Raw genomic sequence first — 21,783 nt, 5'->3', positions numbered from 1 at the left:
ATGGCAAACATTTGTTCTTTGACTACCTTTTTCGTTTGATATTGGTATACGAAAGGCGGATGAAAGTTGTAGACAGCGGTAACAACAATTATTTTAATATTTATGCGAAATCCACCCTGACCTTGAAAATAATTAAGGGTGTAAGTTTTCTCTAAATCTAATCTGGTTCTTTTTTCGTAATCAGTTCGGTTTCTGGCTTCATCTAATGTAATGTAATGCAGTAGTCGAATTGAAAAGCAATTTTAAATCACGTGTGAAAATATGACATAAAGGTCACGACATATGATGGGTCATATTTCTTAATAAGTTACATTACACGTAATTATGTTATTTACAATATATTCATCCTCTATTACATTCTACATATTTTTTAAAGATCATCTACATGGTCTTATTTATTACATGTTATTTCATCATCATTTTGCATGGACGATAAGTACTAGAATCTTAGCAGACTGACATTTCAAAAGAAATTATTAACAAATTATTATTAACAAATATTTGATAAAGATAATTATAGTATACTAGCTGTCGCGCGCGACACCGTCCGCACGGAATTAAAAAAAAAAACTTAAAAACTTAATAGATTACGTGTTCTTCCAGACTATGTTCTACATCTGTGCCAAATTTCATCAAGATCCGTTCAGCCGTTCCGGAGATACCTTCAAACAAACATCTATCCATACCATACATCTAAACATTCGCATTTATAATATTAGTATGATTATTCGTACATATCATTAAAAACTTGGTCGAGTATAATTTTGAAAAAATTATAATAAAAAAAAACGTACGGAATTTTAACTCAAAATTTCGAGGTGAACAACTAAACCAGCCCGGTTTAGTAGCTTTTATTAAATATCTCTCATTGCAAATTATATCAAATCAGATCGAACCGACCCACATCTTATCAGGGTTAGCTAATCAATGTTCTATGCACGCCTACGTGTTCAAGTTAACATAAGTACACATGTGTGCTTATGTTAACTTAAGAGCCAAGACATGTCAAGCGCGCTAAATACTCTTTAACAAATAAAAACTAACAATAAGTTTTAAAAATGCAAACACACAGTCGTCATACACAAGCACGTTTTGTGTATGATTGACATCTTTATCTAACCCTCCACGACAAGTAGTAATATATTTTTTTTTTATAAGAGAAGGGGGTAAACGAGCAGCGGGAACACCAAGGTGTTCATCGACGCCCATGGCCCATTTATTACAAAGGAAGGACTTTGCCTAGTCCGTTTCTCTAGTCGTATGTAATCAAAGTCTGTAGGTACACAGCTTAGTTTATGTACTCGTAGATACCTACCGATGGTCATAAGTATCGGATATTTTTTTGCAATCACAGACAAACGAAGGACCAGTCTCGTTACGCTATTGTAATTATTTTTTGTTAATTTAAAAGCTACTTAAATTTTTATTTTTTAATTTTATACAATTATCAGAAGAGAAGACAAAAACTATAGAATTGTAGAAACAGTAACAGTAGTGTATGTTGTATGAGATAATAATATATATAGAAAAAGAAATATTCGTAGTCTGCTGCTTAAATTCTTTATTTTTATTAGTCTTCACATTTAAGATATATTACCTCTTTAGTGCTAAACACAATAAAAGCAAAAAAACGTGAAAAATAAATTACATTTTCTGCTGTTTTTTTTAAATTTTGCAATTTTTATATTAAACAACAACTCAAGTGGCCTTCATGCCAAAGCGATTGAAATGGCAACCACAGGATGTTAAAGCACTTTGATATCAGCACCGGATGTTTGTACAACAAAAACTAATAATAAGAGACTCATAAGGCTTATGTTTTTAAGCCATTAAAGTACCTTTTTGTTTGACAAAAACGAATCATACTAAAGACCGATACAAAAAGTTCGGAAACTGTCGCCAACAATATCATTGGCTAATGTTATAAGTACTTTATACTAGTAGAAGTATTCAAACTAATCTTACTTCTTTCTAATATTATAAATGCGAATGTTTGTATGGATGTATGGATGGATGGATGTTTGTTAGAATGTTGTAGTAGTATCTCCAGAACAGTTGTATGGATCTCGATGAATGGTCACTGGATGAACATTGTTCTATAGATGTCACTATCTCACCGTCTACTTCAGACACAATTGTTATGTAAAGCAATCAGTCTAAAGTCTAAAGGGTAAGGAATAAATTATAGGTTAAGGCTACCATTCTATTTCATTGACCTACTAAAATGCCATCTAATGTGTTGTCAAGTATTACAGCACAATTATATGTAACGTGTCTTTTAATGTAAATTGTGGTTTCTAAAATAAACTTAAGACGTATGAATAAAAATTTATATTACTTTAAAGGCATTATTATCATTTATCATCATCATCATTATCATCAAAATAAAGAAGTCAATATTATATTTTCACTCTGACTTACAAAGCAATGTGCAAGGATAAACTTTCAATAAACCTGAAAAACAGGGCACACAAAATGTACGGCGACTTCAGAATACTGTACTAAAAATTTCATAACAATCTGCATAGTAAGTGAAATACATACAAATTTTTCTTTCATCTGTGTTACAAAGTTTAATGTTTCGTAAACATATTGATTTAATTATTTACAATCTTTCAATGGAATGTGGACTACACGCATATTTTTAAGTAATAACCTCTAGTAACTTATCAGGTTAAGGCTACTATGACCGTACCCGGGGGCGGACAATTCACGTTTTTCGAAAAAAATATGTCGCAACACAAAAAAACTTGAGGTCCGTGTATTAAGTATGGACTATTAACACGGCGACATGTGCCTTTATATTAACCTCTATGATATTGTATTGCGTAAGTCACATAGAAACTAAAGTTGCCGGGTTTTGAAGATTAAAATTTACTTAGCCTTGCGTACGAAGGGCTTAACCTTAAGTCATCCGACGCCTATCCGAAACACCAGAAGAACTGCAGATGCTTTTCCGGCCTTTTAGGAGCTCTTTTCTTGAAGGACTCTTAGGACAGATGATATTGAACATGTAAAAAGTAATTAATTAATTTCAAAGGATTTTTTTTCGCTTTTAGATGTGGATCAATCTTGATTTAATTAAAAAGTCGTGATTAAACTAGACGTGATATTTAGTAATGTTGTAAAATTAGCTTTTGTAAATGACAAAGCGTATTGCCCAACAGATATTACACTTAAAGCCGACTTCACACTTGCTGTTTTAACTGAACTGTGGAACTTAAGCAACCTACACACTTTTACTTTTAACTGCACTGTCTTAACTCAACTGTTCAGTAACGTACGAAAAGTGTAACTGTCAGTTCAACTGTATAGTGTTCAGTTTATCCTACACCCATAAGTATTTAGTGAACACTCCGAATGTTCAGTTAAAACTAAAGGTATGTAGGTGGCTTAAGTTGCTATTGCTAAGTGAAGTGAAGTTTAACAAATTGAAGCTGTAATGATCGAACGCATTTTACAACTAACACTTAAATGTAAAGTACCTGTTTAAATTACGACTAAAGTTATCAGGTAGCTACTAAAATTTACATATAATGTTATGGTTTTCTTTAGTTCGATTTGAATATGAAAACAATTAGTAAGTGCTCTTTTTTATTTCAATAGTTTAAGTTAATAGTTAGTTGGTTAGAAGGCAATAGTAAATAGTAATACGCGCAAGCTGAGCAATAAACATACAAACATTTATGAAATACTATACAAATTTGGATTGATTTCAGGAGATATGTGAATACAAGTTCATTCATTTACTTAGTTCATTTAACAGTGGTAGACGCTAGAAACAACAACAATACGTTGCACGAATTGGCTCGACCCCTGCAATACAACGACCACACAAGACAGGCGTCAACAGGAAGTCATTCTACGTTTCGTCTGATCACTGTACGTACAGGAGATATAATTTTGGTCCTATTCCCCTTCCCACCCTTTTCGGAATCGGAAGGGGAAGTGGATTTGGCGGAGGAGGGGACGCATAGGAAGTTTAAAAGTCAATCAAATGCAGCTGAAATTGCGGATGTCTATGGGTAGCGGTCATTTGGCTATTTCGACAAATTCAGGTGACCTCTTGCACGTTTACCACCTTATAATATAATAAACTCGTACCTTACATAAAGTGGATGCTAACTTATCTACATTGAGTACTAATACCTACAAATATGAAAAAGTATATAGAAATAGGTGTCAGCAAGAGTGGTAACATATGACCATGTATAACTAGCTTAAGGTGGACAACTGACCAGGGTTACGTAATGGAACAAAAGGGGGACATATATTCCAAATTGCTAACTGCAAGGTTAGTAATCGACCTCCCGACCGAGAGCCGTTGGGACATGATTTGTTACAATTTATTGATCTAGTATTTGTATGGCATTAAACCGGACGCGAGGAGTATTGTATACTTTTAAATGCTCTAGTTTGCAAACGACCGAACATTCGCTTCGCTTTTTTATATTATTTCGCTTATTTATTTAGAAAAATACACCAAAACGATCACAGAAATTAATTACTAAAGTGTAGATTATAACTATCTATATATAATTTAAATGTATAAACTATTAATACGAGTATATAGCTAAATTATTCCAATAACTGATTCATAATAAGAATGAAATATTTTTTTTTTGCTAGAAATCCATTTTTAATTTAGAACATTCTTAAGAAATGATTGTGATGAAATTGAAAAGAAAGCTTTCTCACCTTGAAAGGAGCTTTAAAAGGAATATCATCAATTGAAATAGAAGTACTTAACTTTATAGGTACAGGAATAAATTGAAAAGCAATAAACTTTAACAAAGAAAATTGACCTTACAACTTTTACCTTATTTAAATGTCAAAGGCATATAAAAGGTGTTTAATAAAATTTTATATATATCAAGTTAATTACAGTAGTTAACACACAAATAATGTGACACCTTTATACGTTGAGCAAATAATAATTAATGGAACTCTAGAGAATGAAGGCCAAATTTTAGTCCTCTTTCCCTTCCCACCCTTTTGTTACAAGGAAAGGACGGGGAAGGGGAAGCGGATTTGGCGGAAGAGAGGACGTATAGGAAAGGAAAATATCCTCTTTCAAGGCAACGCATCTGCATTTGCAGATGTCTATGAGCAACGGTTACTTCACTATTTCGGCGAATTCAGGTGGCCGTTTGATCGCTTGCCGCCTTTTGATGTAAAAAAAAACTCGTTGAATTTAGAATAAACCATTAATTACCGGAGACGGAACCCTAAAACTGATCTTAAATTTCTTATCTATCGTTTCTTGAGAGCGAAAAATTTTTATAACTCATTTTCTTAACTTAATGAAATGTTGACTATATGAAGTGATATTTTTCAAAAGTGTCAAATGATCTCTCGATAACAAATCGTCAAATTGTGAACTGGTATTTAATTTATTTAATAATTTAAAAATTAAAATGGATGATATTTTATTATAAAAAAGCGATTGACCACAATCCAACCCAATGTTAATGGGTAATGTGGTCGCAAGATACACGGTCAATAAATGCCTATTCATCGACTCTTAAAACTTATACGTCATAATAAAATTAACAAAAAAGTCTGACTAACTTTAATAAAAACTATTTGAGTAGTTATTTAATCGTTATAGTAGTCATTAACAAAGTTATTTTATTAACTATATATATATGGTGATAAGCCTTGGTTGAGTTAACCTGTGGTTAATAAGCGTTCAGTCTAATCTTATTAAATTAATTGCTATACCGCCACTCAACAGCTTTATTTGGACATTATTATAGCTATTTTTTATTATAATTATAATAGTTGTAAAAGACAGGTTGTGTATTTAGTTACACGCGAGGTGTGGTGTTATTTCAAACTCTTTACATCTTTTAGTTTTTTATATTTTGACATTATTACGTTGTCATTCACACTGTAATTTTCAATTAAATAAAACCAATATATTTTGGTGTTTCGTTATTTCATTATGTCAATTTATTTAATTGATAAAAACACAGTAATATAAATGGCTACTATAACGCGATTACTTCGGCCTGAGAAGTTTGAAGCGGATCCAGGTACGCCCGCTGCGGACTTGAAATACCTTCATTGGAAAGAAACGTTCGAGAACTATCTCGCTGTAGAAATTGAAGATGTTAAGGTATCCGATAGTACTAAACTAAAAATATTGCTTAACAACGTATCTTCCAATATATACTCATTTTTACGGAATATTAAAGACTACACTAAAGCAATAAGAACGTTAGATGAGATTTACCTGAAGCCTAAAAATGAGATTCATGCTAGATTCATATTGACTTCCACAAAGCAGAAACCTGAAGAGACCGTAGGAGATTTTTTACGAAATTTACAGCAATTATCTTTCAATTGCAATTTTAAATCTGTCACTGCCGAAGAATACAGGAACGACTATGTGCGCGATGCTTTTATAGCCGGTATACATTCTCAAAAAATTAGACAACGATTGCTGGAAAATCTTGAGATTTCTTTGGAAGAGGCTTATAATCAGGCGACATCTCTTGAAATGGCAGAAAAGAATTCAAACGATTTCAAAATTAACACTTCAAATTCTGCTATGGACCTGAACCAGGTAGAGAATATCAATTTACGATCCAACAGCCCTAATCTAGCTGCAACGTCATCACGTAAACGTTGTTTTTTTTGTGGTGGCAACGTACACCAAAGAATTAAATGTCCCGCTTTTCGTGCTACTTGCCAAATCTGTGAAAAGAAAGGACATTTTGCGAAAGTTTGCAGAAGCGGCTATGTGTCAAATAAACTGGTTAATAACGCCATAGTAGATTCAAATGATGAAAGGCTATCGGCAATTTTAGCAGCATCGCCAGCTAGTCTTCGGAAATGTACTGTACCTATTACTATTAACGACTGTAAAGCTGATGCTTTGATAGACAGCGGAAGTTCAACGAGTTTTATTAACAAGAACTTTGCTGAATTATTACGCCTAAAACGCCATCCCTGGAAAGAAACAGTAACTTTAGCTTCAAAGAAAAATTGTTCTCATGTAGATGGATATTGCACTGCTACGATAAAATTATGTGAACACACATACAAACAAAAGTCTTTGTATATCTTAGAAGATCTATGCGCTGATGTAATCATCGGACACGATATATTACAGGACCATTCGTCCGTAGAGATAGAGTTTGGTGGTCCAGCTAAGGCTTTAAAAATTTGTAACGTTATGGCGGCCGCAGTGCCTCCAGTTTCACTATTTTCGAATCTTTCATCAAACATAAAACCTGTTGCTATAAAGTCAAGAAAATATTCAGAGGCTGACAATCAATTTATAAAAGACGAAATTGGTAAACTTCTAAAGGATCACGTTATTGAACCAAGCAACTCGCCTTGGAGAGCTCAAGTCTTAGTTACCGGAGGAACGACACATCGGAAACGTCTCGTTATTGACTATTCATTAACTATCAACAAATACACTGAGCTAGATGCATACCCGTTGCCTAATATAGAGTCAATAGTTTCGGAAGTAGCAAAACACAATTTTTTTAGTCAAATTGATCTAAAAAGCGCTTACCACCAAATACCGATTTTGCCGAGTGAAAAGAAATATACAGCCTTTGAAGCATGTGGGAATTTATACCAGTTTACTCGAATACCATTTGGTGTTACCAACGGAGTCGCTGCTTTCCAAAGAACATTACAATATATCATTTCTAAGGAAAAACTGACGGGTACTTTCGCTTACCTCGATGATGTCACAATCTGTGGTAAAACGAAAGAAGAACATGATCACAACCTAAAGCAATTCAAAAAGGTTGCGGAAAAATATAATCTCTCATTGAATGAAGAAAAGTGTATATACGGGCAAGAATCAGTCAAACTGCTCGGTTATGAAATCATAAATAACTCGATTAGACCAGACGAAGAACGTCTGCGTCCTTTAATAAACTTACCGATTCCAAACGATTCTCAATCTTTAAAACGAGCTCTGGGCATGTTTGCACATTACTCTAAATGGATCAAAAATTTCTCGGAAAAGATTAACCCTTTGACAGCAATCACCGAGTTCCCTTTGAACGAAACTGCTATTAATTGTTTCCAGAAATTAAAGTCGGATATAGCGAAATCTGCTTTAACTGTCATTGATCCGCATGAAACCTTTACCGTGGAAACTGATGCCTCTGAACACTCAATTGCAGCTTCACTTTCACAAAACGGTCGTCCAGTGGCTTTCTTCTCTCGTTCTTTAAACGACTCTGAGCGTCGCCATTCCTCGATTGAGAAGGAAGCGACCGCTGTGGTTGAAGCTTTGAGAAAATGGCGACACTATCTAATCGGGAGACACTTTCGTTTGATAACAGACCAACGATCAGTTTCTTTCATGTTTAACCAGTCGCATAGCAGTAAGATCAAAAACGAAAAGATAGAAAGATGGCGTCTTGAGCTATCCAATTATAAGTATGATATAATATACCGTCCAGGTAAACAAAATGTTACAGCTGACACTTTGTCACGTATCTGTGCCAGCTCAACGATAAGAAGTTTGAACGAATTACATACTCTTTTAGGACACCCTGGTATAGTACGGATGACACATTGGGTGCGCTCGAAAAATTTGCCGTACTCGGTAGATGACATAAAACGAATAACATCGGGCTGTCGTATATGTGCCGAAGTCAAACCTAGATTTGTGAAAAAGCAAGGGACTCTTATCAAAGCCACTGCACCATTCGAGCGATTAAATATTGATTTTAAAGGGCCTCTACCTTCTACTACAAGCACTCGCTACATTTTAACAATAATTGACGAATATTCCAGATTCCCATTTGCCTACCCATGTAAAGACTTATCAGCAGCCACTGTCATGAAATGCTTAAAAGATTTATTTCTTACTTTTGGTAGTCCACAATATATTCATTCGGATCGTGGGTCAGCTTTTATGTCTGAAGAATTACGGTCTTACTTGGTGTTGAATGGTATTGCTTGTAGTCGTACTACGCCGTATAACCCACAGGGAAATGGCCAAGTTGAACGCCTTAATGGCACTTTATGGAAGACAATAAAATTACATTTGAAGACGAAGAATCTTGACGTAGATCATTGGCAGGATGTTTTACCAGCCGCTCTTCACTCCATCAGATCATTATTATGCACCACTATTAATGCTACTCCGCATGAAAGATTCTTTAAACATCCTCGTAGAACAATAGATGGAGAATCATTGCCAACATGGCTCCTGGAGCCTGGTCCAGTGTTAATGCGAAACAATCACAGACAGTCAAAATACGATCCGGAGGTGGAAGAAGTAGAGCTTATAGAAGCTAACCCTTCTTACTCTCACGTAAGACTATCAGATGGGCGCGAAGCTACTATATCGAATAGGCAACTCGCGCCTCTGCCAACACCAGAAAATGACCCATTTGAATCTCGGAATCATTCAGAACCTGCAGGAGGTAATGAAGTTGTGAGAACCGATGAAGCTACTTCTCTTCGGCGATCCTCAAGAGAAAGGAGACCTCCAGTTTGGTTGAGAGATTACGAAACCTAACGGAAGGGTGAATGTGGTGTTATTTCAAACTCTTTACATCTTTTAGTTTTTTATATTTTGACATTATTACGTTGTCATTCACACTGTAATTTTCAATTAAATAAAACCAATATATTTTGGTGTTTCGTTATTTCATTATGTCACGAGGTATATTAGTTATCGTTGGAACAATTTCAAAGTATCAATATTAATGTGAAACAAGACGTAGATTCGAATTTTTTATAAATAATTATTGCTGTAGGTTTCGACTAACTCGACATATGTATTGATACATATTTTTGTCCCTGTTTTTTTTACAAAAAGAATATTAGGGATGTCTGTACGAGTGTCTAATATATCTAATAAAAAACTATCTTTATAATTGTCTATTAGATTATTGAAAATATACAATACTAGTTGTCGTCACCGACTCCGACCGCGAAAAAAAACTTACTAAGTAGCTTATATGTACTGCCAGACTATGTTCTACATCTGTGCCAAATTTCATCAGGAACCGTTCAGCCGTCCCAGAGATACCTTCAAACAAACATACATCCATCCATCTAAACATTCGCATTTATAATATTAGTAAGTAAATGTTTAAATCACAAGAAGATATTATTAGAAAAAATATGGTAACTCTGCGTAAGTCTTTAGTCTATGTCAAACGCTCTGGGTCAAGGCCACAATAGCTTTTTATCTCTTTTTGTGGCATTGAATAAGATTATTCAATGAAAATCAAATATTACATCAGTTTCGAATTATTATTATTATATTACTTCATACGATTTATAGAATGTCTAAAGAATTAAGTGAACTTTATTTAATGATTTATATTCTCTAATCATTAAACAATAACAACCACATAATTCACGCCTATAATACATAGGGGTAGGCAGAGACCACGGAACTACATTTACCGCGGTGCTGACACTTCTCTTATCAGACCTTATTTAAATAGGATACTGGGAGTACATGCCCTTTAAGTGGTAGATTATGGTTTCGGCTAGACTTAAACCTATTTTTTACTAAGTAGTCGAACCATTCGTATGATATCTGAATGGCCTATTTCCATTATAGCGGCCGTAACATTAATGCGCAGCTAGCTGATTAGAAAAATGACAGTTGCTTGTGTCCAGGTATTTTTTGAGTTAGTTTCTGCAAACTGACCGCAGATATTTCTTAGTTTCTAGGATGGATTTTCTTTTACCTTCATTTTTTATACCTTTAGGCTAATAACTAACCTAAGCCATTGTGGTAATTGTGTTTTTATTTAGTAACTATATACTTTGTAATCCCTTTTTAGTCAATTATCTCAAATATATGTTTTATTAAATATGTCATACTTTAAGATTACTTAAACGTGCATAAGTAAATATCGAGGGTGCAGTTTGAAGTCTGAATATGATTGTAAAAGGCAACAAGCCTAAGAAGTGAAAGCCATCTGACTCATTTATAACTATTTCAGCCTTCCAAACACGGAACAAATTTTTGTTAATATTTTTAAAGGATCCGATCAATATGATATATGCAATATTTATTATTATTATTATATTAAAATATACCTTAATAAAACATTACGGCAAAAGATTATCATTATTAATTTGTAACATAATGTTATATAATTATATTTTAACTGAAAGTTTCCTACAGTAATATATTTATTATAAGAAATTTTAATTCGTTATGATAATGGACTAATATATAAAATTCCCATGTCACAATGTTAGTTACCATACTCCTCTGAAACGACTTGACCGATTTATATGAAATTTTATATTCATATTCAATAGGTCTGAGAATCGGCTACTATCTATTTTTCATACCGCTATTAAGTTTTTTTTTAACTGCGCGCGGACAGAGTCGCGGGCGATAGCTAGTTATTTATATAATAAAACACAATTTTTACTATTTATAGTCATTTATGTATATATACTTTTTAATGTTCTACGTTGAAAACCTATAGCTATTGTTTTAATTAATATTTTTTTAATATACCGACTTCGGCTTCGATATAATAAACTCAAGTGTGTATGTGACGTCATTTCTTTCTACGAGGATAAAACAAGTGAGTGTTTTCTTGCATAACAAAATAAACATGCCTTTTCTTTATGGAACTATATTTTCATCCGGGTGTAGCCGGTTTTTAGTTGTCTATAGATACAAAAAAAACTTGCAAACGAACAAGTTATAAAAAATATCATTAACCAATCAATACATGACAATTAATAAATATCGCAGTAGCCGACCTCGTGAGTTCAGCGTTCATAGCTACTGATACCGGGGTTTCCGATCTTGATCAATCACTTTTCATTAATATATTTTTTGTTAGTACGTCAAAACTTGTTTTGTATTACACTTATCGGCCCACATTTTTCATTATTGATTTCTTATTAGTCTTATTGTCATTGCTATTTTATATTTTTTACCCGACTGCCTAAAATAAAATTCTATAGACTTAACATTAAACATACATACATGCATTATTAATACAATTCCTAAGGGTAAGGAACCTTACTATCTTATATTGGTATTAGAGATTATTTCTAAATTATCACTGTTCTAAAATGAATATTCAGGTAATCTGTATATCAATTTTTTTAGTAATTATTTAACGCCTCCGCGTGTAGTTCACCTTTAACAGTTGGTGTACGTTTTGCACTAAATACCATGATATCAATAATTTCTGAAGCAGCTACCACCTGTGCAATTTCCCTTAAACCAAATTTACGGTAACCAACAAGCGGGAGTGATACCTGACATAAAAACTGGAATATTACGAGGAATTGTAAATGTTTGAAAAAATAAACATTTTACTATTAATATAGTGAAAAAAAAAACTTTCCAATAGAGTAATATTAATAAAATTAGATCATACTATAGTGCTGAACCGGATCCGGAACAGATTTGAAACCCGTTTGTCCGAAGGCGTGGATTGTACAGCGTTCAGATCCTTATTCCGCGATATGAACGCCCTTCGGTCTTGTTAATTCTTTTACTTTGTTCACATCAATGTCATGTTATCAATAACAATTATAACAAGTTAAAAAAAAACAAAAAGCTTTACTATTCTATTATTTGGATGTTTTTTTTACAGTAGAAGGTGGCAAATGAGAAGTCGGCCGCTGCGTACAAGCATTCATAACAATTTGATAGTTGCAGGTGCGTTCCTTACCTTGAAATAACACAGGCAGAGATGTACAGAAAGAGGACATTCAGTCCTAAATCCACTTCTTCTTCCTCTCCTTTCTTTATAAATAAGATATTGAAGGGGAAATGATCTTAAATGTGGCCTCCTGCACACATTGATGTATTGTTATTTTTAACCAGTAACCTTGTAACTTCAGAACATCTTAACAGATCTGAATAAACATGATCTATTCATTACATCTCTATTTAGTACAGTCTCGACGTAAATCACACGAAAGAAGTCGCAAGTGACAATTGATTAATGTAATTTTGAAGTTCAGAAGAAATCGTAAAAGCAGTTTGATTGGTAACGTCACCTATATGGGTTTTGTGTGGATGACATTAGCTGAGATATATAAAAGAATAAAAGTCTATTGACATTTATTAAAATTATTCAGAGGAATTCCGAAATGAATAAAAAATTTGTTATTATTTAAACCATATTTGATTGCATGCATATCATTTCTTTTTCTATCTTTGAGTAGGTGTTTTTCCGGTAATTTTTTTCTTGTACCCAAAAACATGTATGATGTCTAACAATTAATCTAATGTGATCGTAAGTTTATATTTCTAGTTAGGATTTCTTCTCACATTCTAGATAACCTAGAACTCGAGATTATTCTGTTGAATGATTAATTCACATAACATTTCCTAGAAATAAACTGTTACAATTATTAATGAAATTGTATTTGTCTTTTATAAACTTTAAATTTTTAATATTTATGGTAAGAAAATAAGCGTCTATTAATCTATCACTTTTGATTCTAGATAAGTTTAATTTGTCTTTATTTTACATAACAATTGCCCGCGCCTTTGTCAGTGCGGAATTAAAAAATCTAATAATAAATACAGCCTATCACACCTGGGGATTGTATAGGTAGGTAATTGGTTCAGTGGTTTTGAAGTCTATCTAATGCAAACAAGCAACCAAATCTTTACAATATTAGTATAGATGGTATAATAAGATGTCAGAAAATAACTACCGTGAGTTTCCACTGTCGCAACACATGTTCAAAAACATATTACTATCTCTACTTTTCCAGTTTTAACAAAGACTACTATTTCGTTTTGAAATTATGTGTAATCTTACTTCTCACTAATATTATAAACGCGACTTTTAGATGGATGGATGTATGTTTGTTAGAAGGTATCTCCAGAACGGCTAAACGGATCTTGATGGAATTTGGCACAGATGTAGAAGACAGTCTGGAAGAACATATATCATGTTTTAACATAGCTACTTATTAGTTTTTTTGTTGCGATAGACAGCTGTTGGCACAATAAAGCGCATTGCTTATATTTAATGTTATTCTATTTTTAATCTCTTCCTTACAATGAAGGCATTTTACCAAGTCTATATATGTATAATAGAATATATTCTATACATGGCTTACTATGGCATTACTTATTAGAAGGTATGCCGTAAATTATCGTAACTGAATATATAAAAAGTATAATACAACGGTATTCTCGTAACTATGAAATACCCATTCCATTTTTTGTTTTGAATGACCGCGGAAGACCACAAGTTTACCTTTTTCTACAATACTTGTCCAGAACAAAGGCATAATATAAAGATTGTTTTGTCTTTAACCTACTTATAATTTTCAAACGAAGGAAATTAAAAAAAAACTATTACAAAACCGAATCCCAGTATGCAATTACATTAATATACGAACTATTAAAAAATACTTATAATATATTTAGCGTCGATAGCTTATTAGTTAATCTTATAGACTGTGAAACATGAGTTAGGTTAGGTTAGGTGATTTCAAATTTATAATTCAACTGTCATAAACCACGTCCTAGCAAAATATAATTTGGAATTGTTGAAAGATTTTTTTTTTTAATGTTTACGTTATAAAATGTCACATCTTATTCATATGACCATATGGCATTTATTACTACCGTTTAAAAATAGATTTACAATTAGTATTATTTATGTTTCCACAGAGACAAGTAAATGTGTGATATCCGCTTATTTACCACAACAATAAAATTGCGCCGTATTTGTATGTCACTCAAGTCTAGACAATAAGGCCTATCAAAATATGATTGCATAACCTTTAAGATGACAATGATTCACTGCCTCCCGTACACACTCCGAGAAGCTACAGCAATTTTCTCTATATCGCAAAATACTTTAGATTCTGCCCTTGAGTGAAAGGACATAACTGCTAAACAGTTCGATGAAACGAGCTAAGTAAGCTTATACAAGTATCATGTTATCAAAATTCACTTTGCTTTCGGTTCACTTTCGTAGCTGCAGATGATACAGGATGGTTGAAATTTTTACATTTATTTTAAATTGTTTCGGGTGTCGCTAGGAATATTGTTGATTTCTTAATGTTAAAATCATATAGTAAGCGTGCTTTACAAATATTGAATCGTGGTGTACGGCAAGGACATAACACTTCCGGTCACGATATAGATATGGCAGCGTTGAGCTTTGGCGGAAACTTTACATTGCATTATGACACGGAAGCTTTAGAAATTAAGTTTCACACGAAGGCAGAAGAATAAGGTAGTGCAGTGTACAGTTTATTTATAAGATAACGACAGTGGAATATCACCGTTCCCTTCTAAAACGGTACTGGTCTCTCACGGCTTATGCATTCAAAGAGTAACAATACTGCTCAGTCTATAGCTTTGGCTCACTATACTGCCCTCGTGAGAACCTATCAACTATGATTCTTATTAAATACTAATAAAAATCTCATTTTTTTTTAAATCTTTATTGATTTACCTCAGCTGTAGTTTCAACTTTTTCTTTATATCAAAAGGTAGCAAACGAGCAAACGACCACCTGAATTGGTCAAAATAGCGAGGCGACTGTTGCCTATAGACATCCGGAAATGCAGATCCGTTGCCTACCTTTAATCAACGGAGAAGACGACGCACAGAAATAAGACATTTCCCCTTCCTATGCATCTCCTCTTCCATCAAATCCACCTCCCCTTCCCATCCTTTCCTTTTAAGAAAAGGGCGGGAAGGGAAAGAGGATTAAAATTAGGCCTCCAGCACCACATTCATCAGAAGAAACGCGGAATTACTTCCACTTCACGCCTGTCTTCTGTGTGGTCGTGGTATTTCACCGGGCGAGCCGGCCAATTCGTGCAACAGATGTTGTTGTTGCTGGCGTCTACCCCTGTTGTTGTAGGATCTATCAATTTGAATTAATCAAGTGCAATAGTGCCGTTTTTGTATGATAATTGTGTATCGCTGTTAATCTTACGAAAATTATTAAACCTTATATTCTATGTATCAACAAATGTTATGTTTACGCTTCCTTTGTATAATGTCGTTTTTTTATGTAATATCACATGTTTATTTCATTATTTGATACTATTTGATACTATACGGTTTTGTTTAACACTTTTGTCGATAAGCCATAACACAGGTTATTTTTATATAGATTCATAGGGTCGTTCAAGAACGTACTTTTTCGTGAAATGCCATCTACGCATCTCCAGATCCTCTGGAATTGCGGATGTCTATGGACGTCGTTGATCACCTCGCTATTCCCACCCCTCGTTTGTCCCCTTCTCTTAGAAAAAAATAATTAAAGTAAATAATAAAATAATTTTAAAGTATATAGAACTGAACCATAATACTATTTGTTTTCAAATGCGGTCGCTAACATTTTTTATTATATTATGTTGTATTATAAAAAAATCGAATGATATAAATTGCAGTGATTTAACAATAAAGCTGAGCGTGGCTTCCCTTGACCTGCGCTATAGGCCGAGAGACGTGAGCGTTTGTTGTACACAGTCGCCAAGTTGACTCACTCATCTCTCGTGCCTTCAATTGAAAAAAATAATCATTTGATAACTAACATAACGAGTTGAATTTTACTAGTTAGTATTCATGCTTGGTAAAAAGGTAGATGAATTTAATAAATATCAACAAGTTTTAAAACAACATGTTTTTAAATAGAACGTAAGTACAATAAAATGAATTCTTGTATTTAAATAGAAACTGAATGCTAAAATTTTATTTGATACATAATTTTTTCGTTCACAATCTTAACTTCAAAATTACAAAAACAAATTTTTGGTACTTAGTTTACTTAACCAAAACCAAGTTAACATAAGTGTGAGCAAAAAGTAAACACTTAGCTACCTTTTTGTCAAAAAAATATAATTAAAGACAGTCTTCAGACAGATTCTTTACAGTTTATGTATGTAGAAATAAGGAAAATGGAAAAATAAAACAAAGTACTAATGCGATTTTGACATTTTTATATAATACTAGCTGTCGCCCGCGACTCCGTCCGCGCGCAGTTAAAAAATGGGGGGGGGGTATGAAAAATAGATGTTGGCCGATTCTCAGACCTACTCAATATGCTCACAAAATTGCGACACGAGAATTTTATATATTAGATCATATATCATAATTATCATATCACAACCTGTGTTAACTAAATTTTTTAATCATAGTGTTTTAAAATAAAAATATGGGTATCAAATGATAAAATTTGAATAATAACAGAAAGTGGTAATTTCCAATTACAAACATTCCCTAAAAACTTAAAAAAGTATTGCTGAAAGTTGAAGATGAAATGTAAAAAAAAAATATTTTTAATATTGTTTTTAGTAAAGTATTAAGTTGAACATATTGCAGTTTTTTATTATCTTGTAATTATTTCTTTATCTGTAAATCTTTGTTTCTCCATGAAGGAGTACCTACAGTGATTTCCTTTATGTGTAATATAGTAGGTCGTCCAAAATACTTTAAGAAATACGCTGAGGAAAAAATGTGGAAAAACGATTGATTTAAAAAAAAATTATGAGGACATCAAATGTCATCATACATGCATGCGGCAGCTTATAATGATAATTTGTATTTTTTTTTATTTAAACGTTTTTATGTCAGCCAGCAATGTCACCTGTACGCAATAACATGCCAATTATAAGATACAAACTTATAGATTTATATTCAAACATAAATTAGCTGCGAGCGCATGTCAATTGCGACTTGAAAACATCGTGGCTAAGATTGTGTCCCATGTCCCTGTTACATAACTATAATTCTTAAAATTATCTGGTGCGTAGCGATTCGCGCAAAATTTCGAGCTACCTGAACGTTGCATAGCACTATATTTATACTAAGGTTTTTTTTTACTTCTAGAACTAAATCGCAACTCTGTTTCGATTTTTCGAGAAAAGACAAACAATAGAGCGTGATACTACTCGTATTAATATTACTCATTTATGTTAAATCCTATTTTACGTTGGGTTTTCAATATTATAATTTATTCGTTATTATCCTTTCCATACCTATGTACGAGTATCTTAAATCACTTCGCCGAAATGAATTTAGACTTATTGTATTTCACAAAACAAGCTAATGAAACTAATCTAATCACTTGACTTTTATGCACATGTATAAATGTTGTAAAAAAAATGAAAAGCCCAACTATAAGCTATTAGCATGTGAATTTTGTTAGTAATAAGTTATTATATCAGGAAAGGAAATTGCAATTTGCATCGAAGTATTAATAAATTTCAAGTGTACTTATTAATCTGTTAAGCAAGAAAATTTTACGTGATACGAAAATAATTGCTTCTCGCTTGTATTTAGTCTGTATTATTTTATTCTATTTGTAATTGACGTTAATGACAGCCTGCTATAAATTAATTTAACATTCACTTAATTTGCTTAATACATTTATCGTAGGTTTCTAAATTCGAAATTCCAGTTTAAAGCTCATTTTAACTCTATGACATTAATTTTAAGTTAATCAATAATGACGACGACATATATAAGAATAAACTGGAAAAAAATGCATTGATTGTATTTATTTTCTTGTTTTTTAACGAATTTTAAACGGTGCTTTTAGTAATCAAGGTATATTTAACCGAGCAACTCCACTATCGTGCACTTGTATTGATACATATCTCTGTTTATTTCAAAGATAATGAAAGGGATAATAATATGATTTTAAGGTTTTCTCACAATAACCACCTTTTGCTTTAGAACAAGCAATAAAAAATCTCATGTTATTTGCTACGTGATTTTTTGGTGTTATAGTAATACTTATCAAAATAGGTGTGTTTCGTTGTAGTATGTAATTGTTGATTTAAATTAAAGCATTTTTTATTGTAAATCTGACAAATAATTTTGAAGGCTGGGCTTAATAAATGGGACATCAATAAGAAGGGTACTGATTACACAGAATAAGTATCACACCTAATAGAATAAGTGTATTCTTTACCACCCAGGTGAAGCCGCTAGTAGGTACAAAAATAAACCAGTGCTAAATTATATTAACTAAGTCTCTAACGACAAACTAGTTTTATTAAAAAGAAACAAGTTTTAAATGGTTTATACAGAAAAACAGTCTGTGTTTAATTTTTGAAAAAAAAAATACAAACATTTCTGACCTTCCCGTTTTAAATGATTTGCGCAACAAATTTAAATCAAGGTTTTACTTAAAAGTAACATATTTTTATGTAATAATAATAACATTACAGTCGGTAACACAATTAGGTATAAAAATACATCAGGTAAAAATATACTCTTTGATAATTGGTAGCTTACTTGTTTATAAATCCTCTGGCTATGTAAAAGAATTATAACTGCTTCTTTAACCGCTGAAATCAATACTCGATCCTTGTGATCGATCCGATTTTTTTTTATTTGAATGGAAAGTAATACAAAACATTTTTATTGCCCTTTTAAATCACATTTATATTGTGATCTTTAGATTTGAATTAGGCGATAATTAAATTCTTAATTAAAAATACTTCAGGTGGACAAAAAAAGATTGGGGATCGAATATTGATTCGAGAGAACGATCTATCGTTATCTTGTGTTATTTTTATATTTATAGTTGTTCGCTGTTGGCACTGCCACGAGGGTTAAAGTCAAGGTCGCCACGTAACGTCCCGAATCACGTCCGCACGCCGCCGTCCACTCACCAATGCCAAAGGTGAAAGTCAAGGCGTCGCTCATATACACCATGCATTATGTAATTCGACTATGGCGTAAACTTAGGTAATATTTGCCACCAATTTTTGATATAGTAATCTCCGTCTCATTTCAACAATTCGTCCAAATCTCAGTAATAGGTTAATCCAAATAATATTTATTTATTTTATTTATTTATTTCATGTAACATTAGCTCTATACGCAATATGTAATTTTTATGGAGCATTGGTAAGTATTCATTTTCTTTGCAATTTACGTTCGATGCGAGAAAATATATTTTTACGTATTAACATGCGATTTTTAAATCGTAAGGCTCATTGTTGTGCAACTGGTATGTAAACTATTGAAAATGTATATCTTTTAACCAATTGTTCCTTCCGTAAGAAATAATGCCCGCAACAACTATTGTGAAATACTATCATGATGTAGAGTATTCTTAATCTTCAACAACGTAAATATGAGAAAGCGGATTTGACGGCGATCCGTTGTATCTCTATATCCATTAAAGATGAGCGGTGCATCCAAATACCCTTAGCGCAAAGCTTTTTGATAAATATAAGACCAGATGAGACACTTACTATTTCTGTCTTGTTCATTTCTTAGAAAAAAAAAAAAGACTTAAACTGCTTACTTACTTGCATATTGCAACATTATTACACGAGCGAAACATTTAGTATATTATAATATAATATATTCCCACGGTCAAAATAAGGAAATGATATATATTTTTTCAAAATATATGACATATTCAATAAGTGCTTTAATAGCTACTTTACATAAGAAACGACGTATTTTGAATATAGAATTGGATACAAATTTAGTAAACATTACATTTATAGAAAAAAAACTGTAGTAAAATTGTTATACTATTAACAGCTTTAAACTTTAATAAACAAAAAAAAATGATATTTAAACAAAACATTGAACTTCAATGTAAATCTAGAAAACGTCATTATTAAAAATCTCACAATTGCATTTACAGAAAAACTTTACAAAAAGAAAATGCAATAATATTTAATTATTATTTATTCAGTGAAAACATCGTGATGCGGTTGCACATATCTAAGAAGAAGTTCATATATGATATGTGAGAATATGTGTGAAGTCAACCAACTCGCACTGGGCCAACGTGGTTGACTATGGCCTATTCACCCCTAACTTAGGGTAGGCTCCGAGCCCCTCAGTATAGACGTATAGTGAACTGATGATGATGATTTCTTCATTTATATTTGATTATAATAAGCCATCATAGGGCCAAAAAATGACTTTATAGCCAGCCAAAGTGATTAGCAAAGTTAGTAGAAAACGTCTTAGATAAGTTAACATTGTTTGATTAGTAAAGAAGAGTCTTGTATTGCCTGGTTTTAATAAACGAAATTACCTAACTTAGCCTAGCCTACTTGTTTAATTAATGCTAGTGGTTTTTTATTTATTTTTGTTTCTTGAATAAACTACGATGTAATCTTTAAAAAAAAACTAGTGTCGGGAAATAAAAAAAATCGAAACAAGTAAGGCACACCGGTTTCTCAAAATAAAATTTACAAAACGACGAATGCTTCTACTAAATGTCATTTAAATTTTTTAAACATTGAATACGATTATTGTTTCTATAAAATACTATGAATTTAATGAATTTTCAACATGATATACTCGTATAAGGTTAACTTTTGAGTTTTGCGTAGTAAGAAACGAATTCAATATTCAAATTAATGAAAAATAACGTATAACATATAAAAAACTAATCTGTATATGTATGTGGCAGGCAAATTGTATAATCCGCCATATTACATTACGGCTAGCTGTTATCAAAAACAGGGCCGTTTTGAAATGCGGTGGTTCAACGAGTAGCCGCATTGTCCTAATACTTAATTTGTAGGGTTACCATACTTACAAAATGAAACAATGCTTAAAATGGAAATCAATTTTATTAATCAGAAAATAAGGTAAAACTTTAGATATGCAAGTCAGCGGCTGCGACCTTTATGACGGAAAGAGTTATATCTAATAACTTACTACTTATTTTAAACAACCATATGAAATGGGCAGAATTTGTTTTCCAACAAGAGAAATTTGCAACGGCTCCAGCGCTATGGGATGAGCAGCCTCTCCGGCTTAGTGTACCAAGGGGCGGGCACGCGGGATCTTCCTCGCCTCCGGCTTTTAATGAACACTCT

The 21,783-nt window shown here is 32.6% G+C and overlaps 1 protein-coding gene across 1 annotated transcript; it reads left to right on the top strand.

The window, feature by feature from the left end:
- The first annotated feature begins 5,986 nt into the window (after positions 1-5,986).
- On the top strand, positions 5,987-9,505 carry LOC123723469. Its single transcript, XM_045686142.1, has one exon. It carries the CDS (start codon positions 5,987-5,989, stop codon positions 9,503-9,505), a length of 3,519 nt encoding a protein of 1,172 aa, XP_045542098.1.
- Positions 9,506-21,783: the final 12,278 nt, after the last annotated feature.

This window comes from Papilio machaon, chromosome Z, assembly GCF_912999745.1.
Source record: "Papilio machaon chromosome Z, ilPapMach1.1, whole genome shotgun sequence".
NCBI classification, from domain to species: domain Eukaryota; kingdom Metazoa; phylum Arthropoda; class Insecta; order Lepidoptera; family Papilionidae; genus Papilio; species Papilio machaon.
The sequence above is the reverse complement of the archived record's forward strand: the minus strand, read 5'-3'. Positions and strand labels throughout refer to the sequence as shown.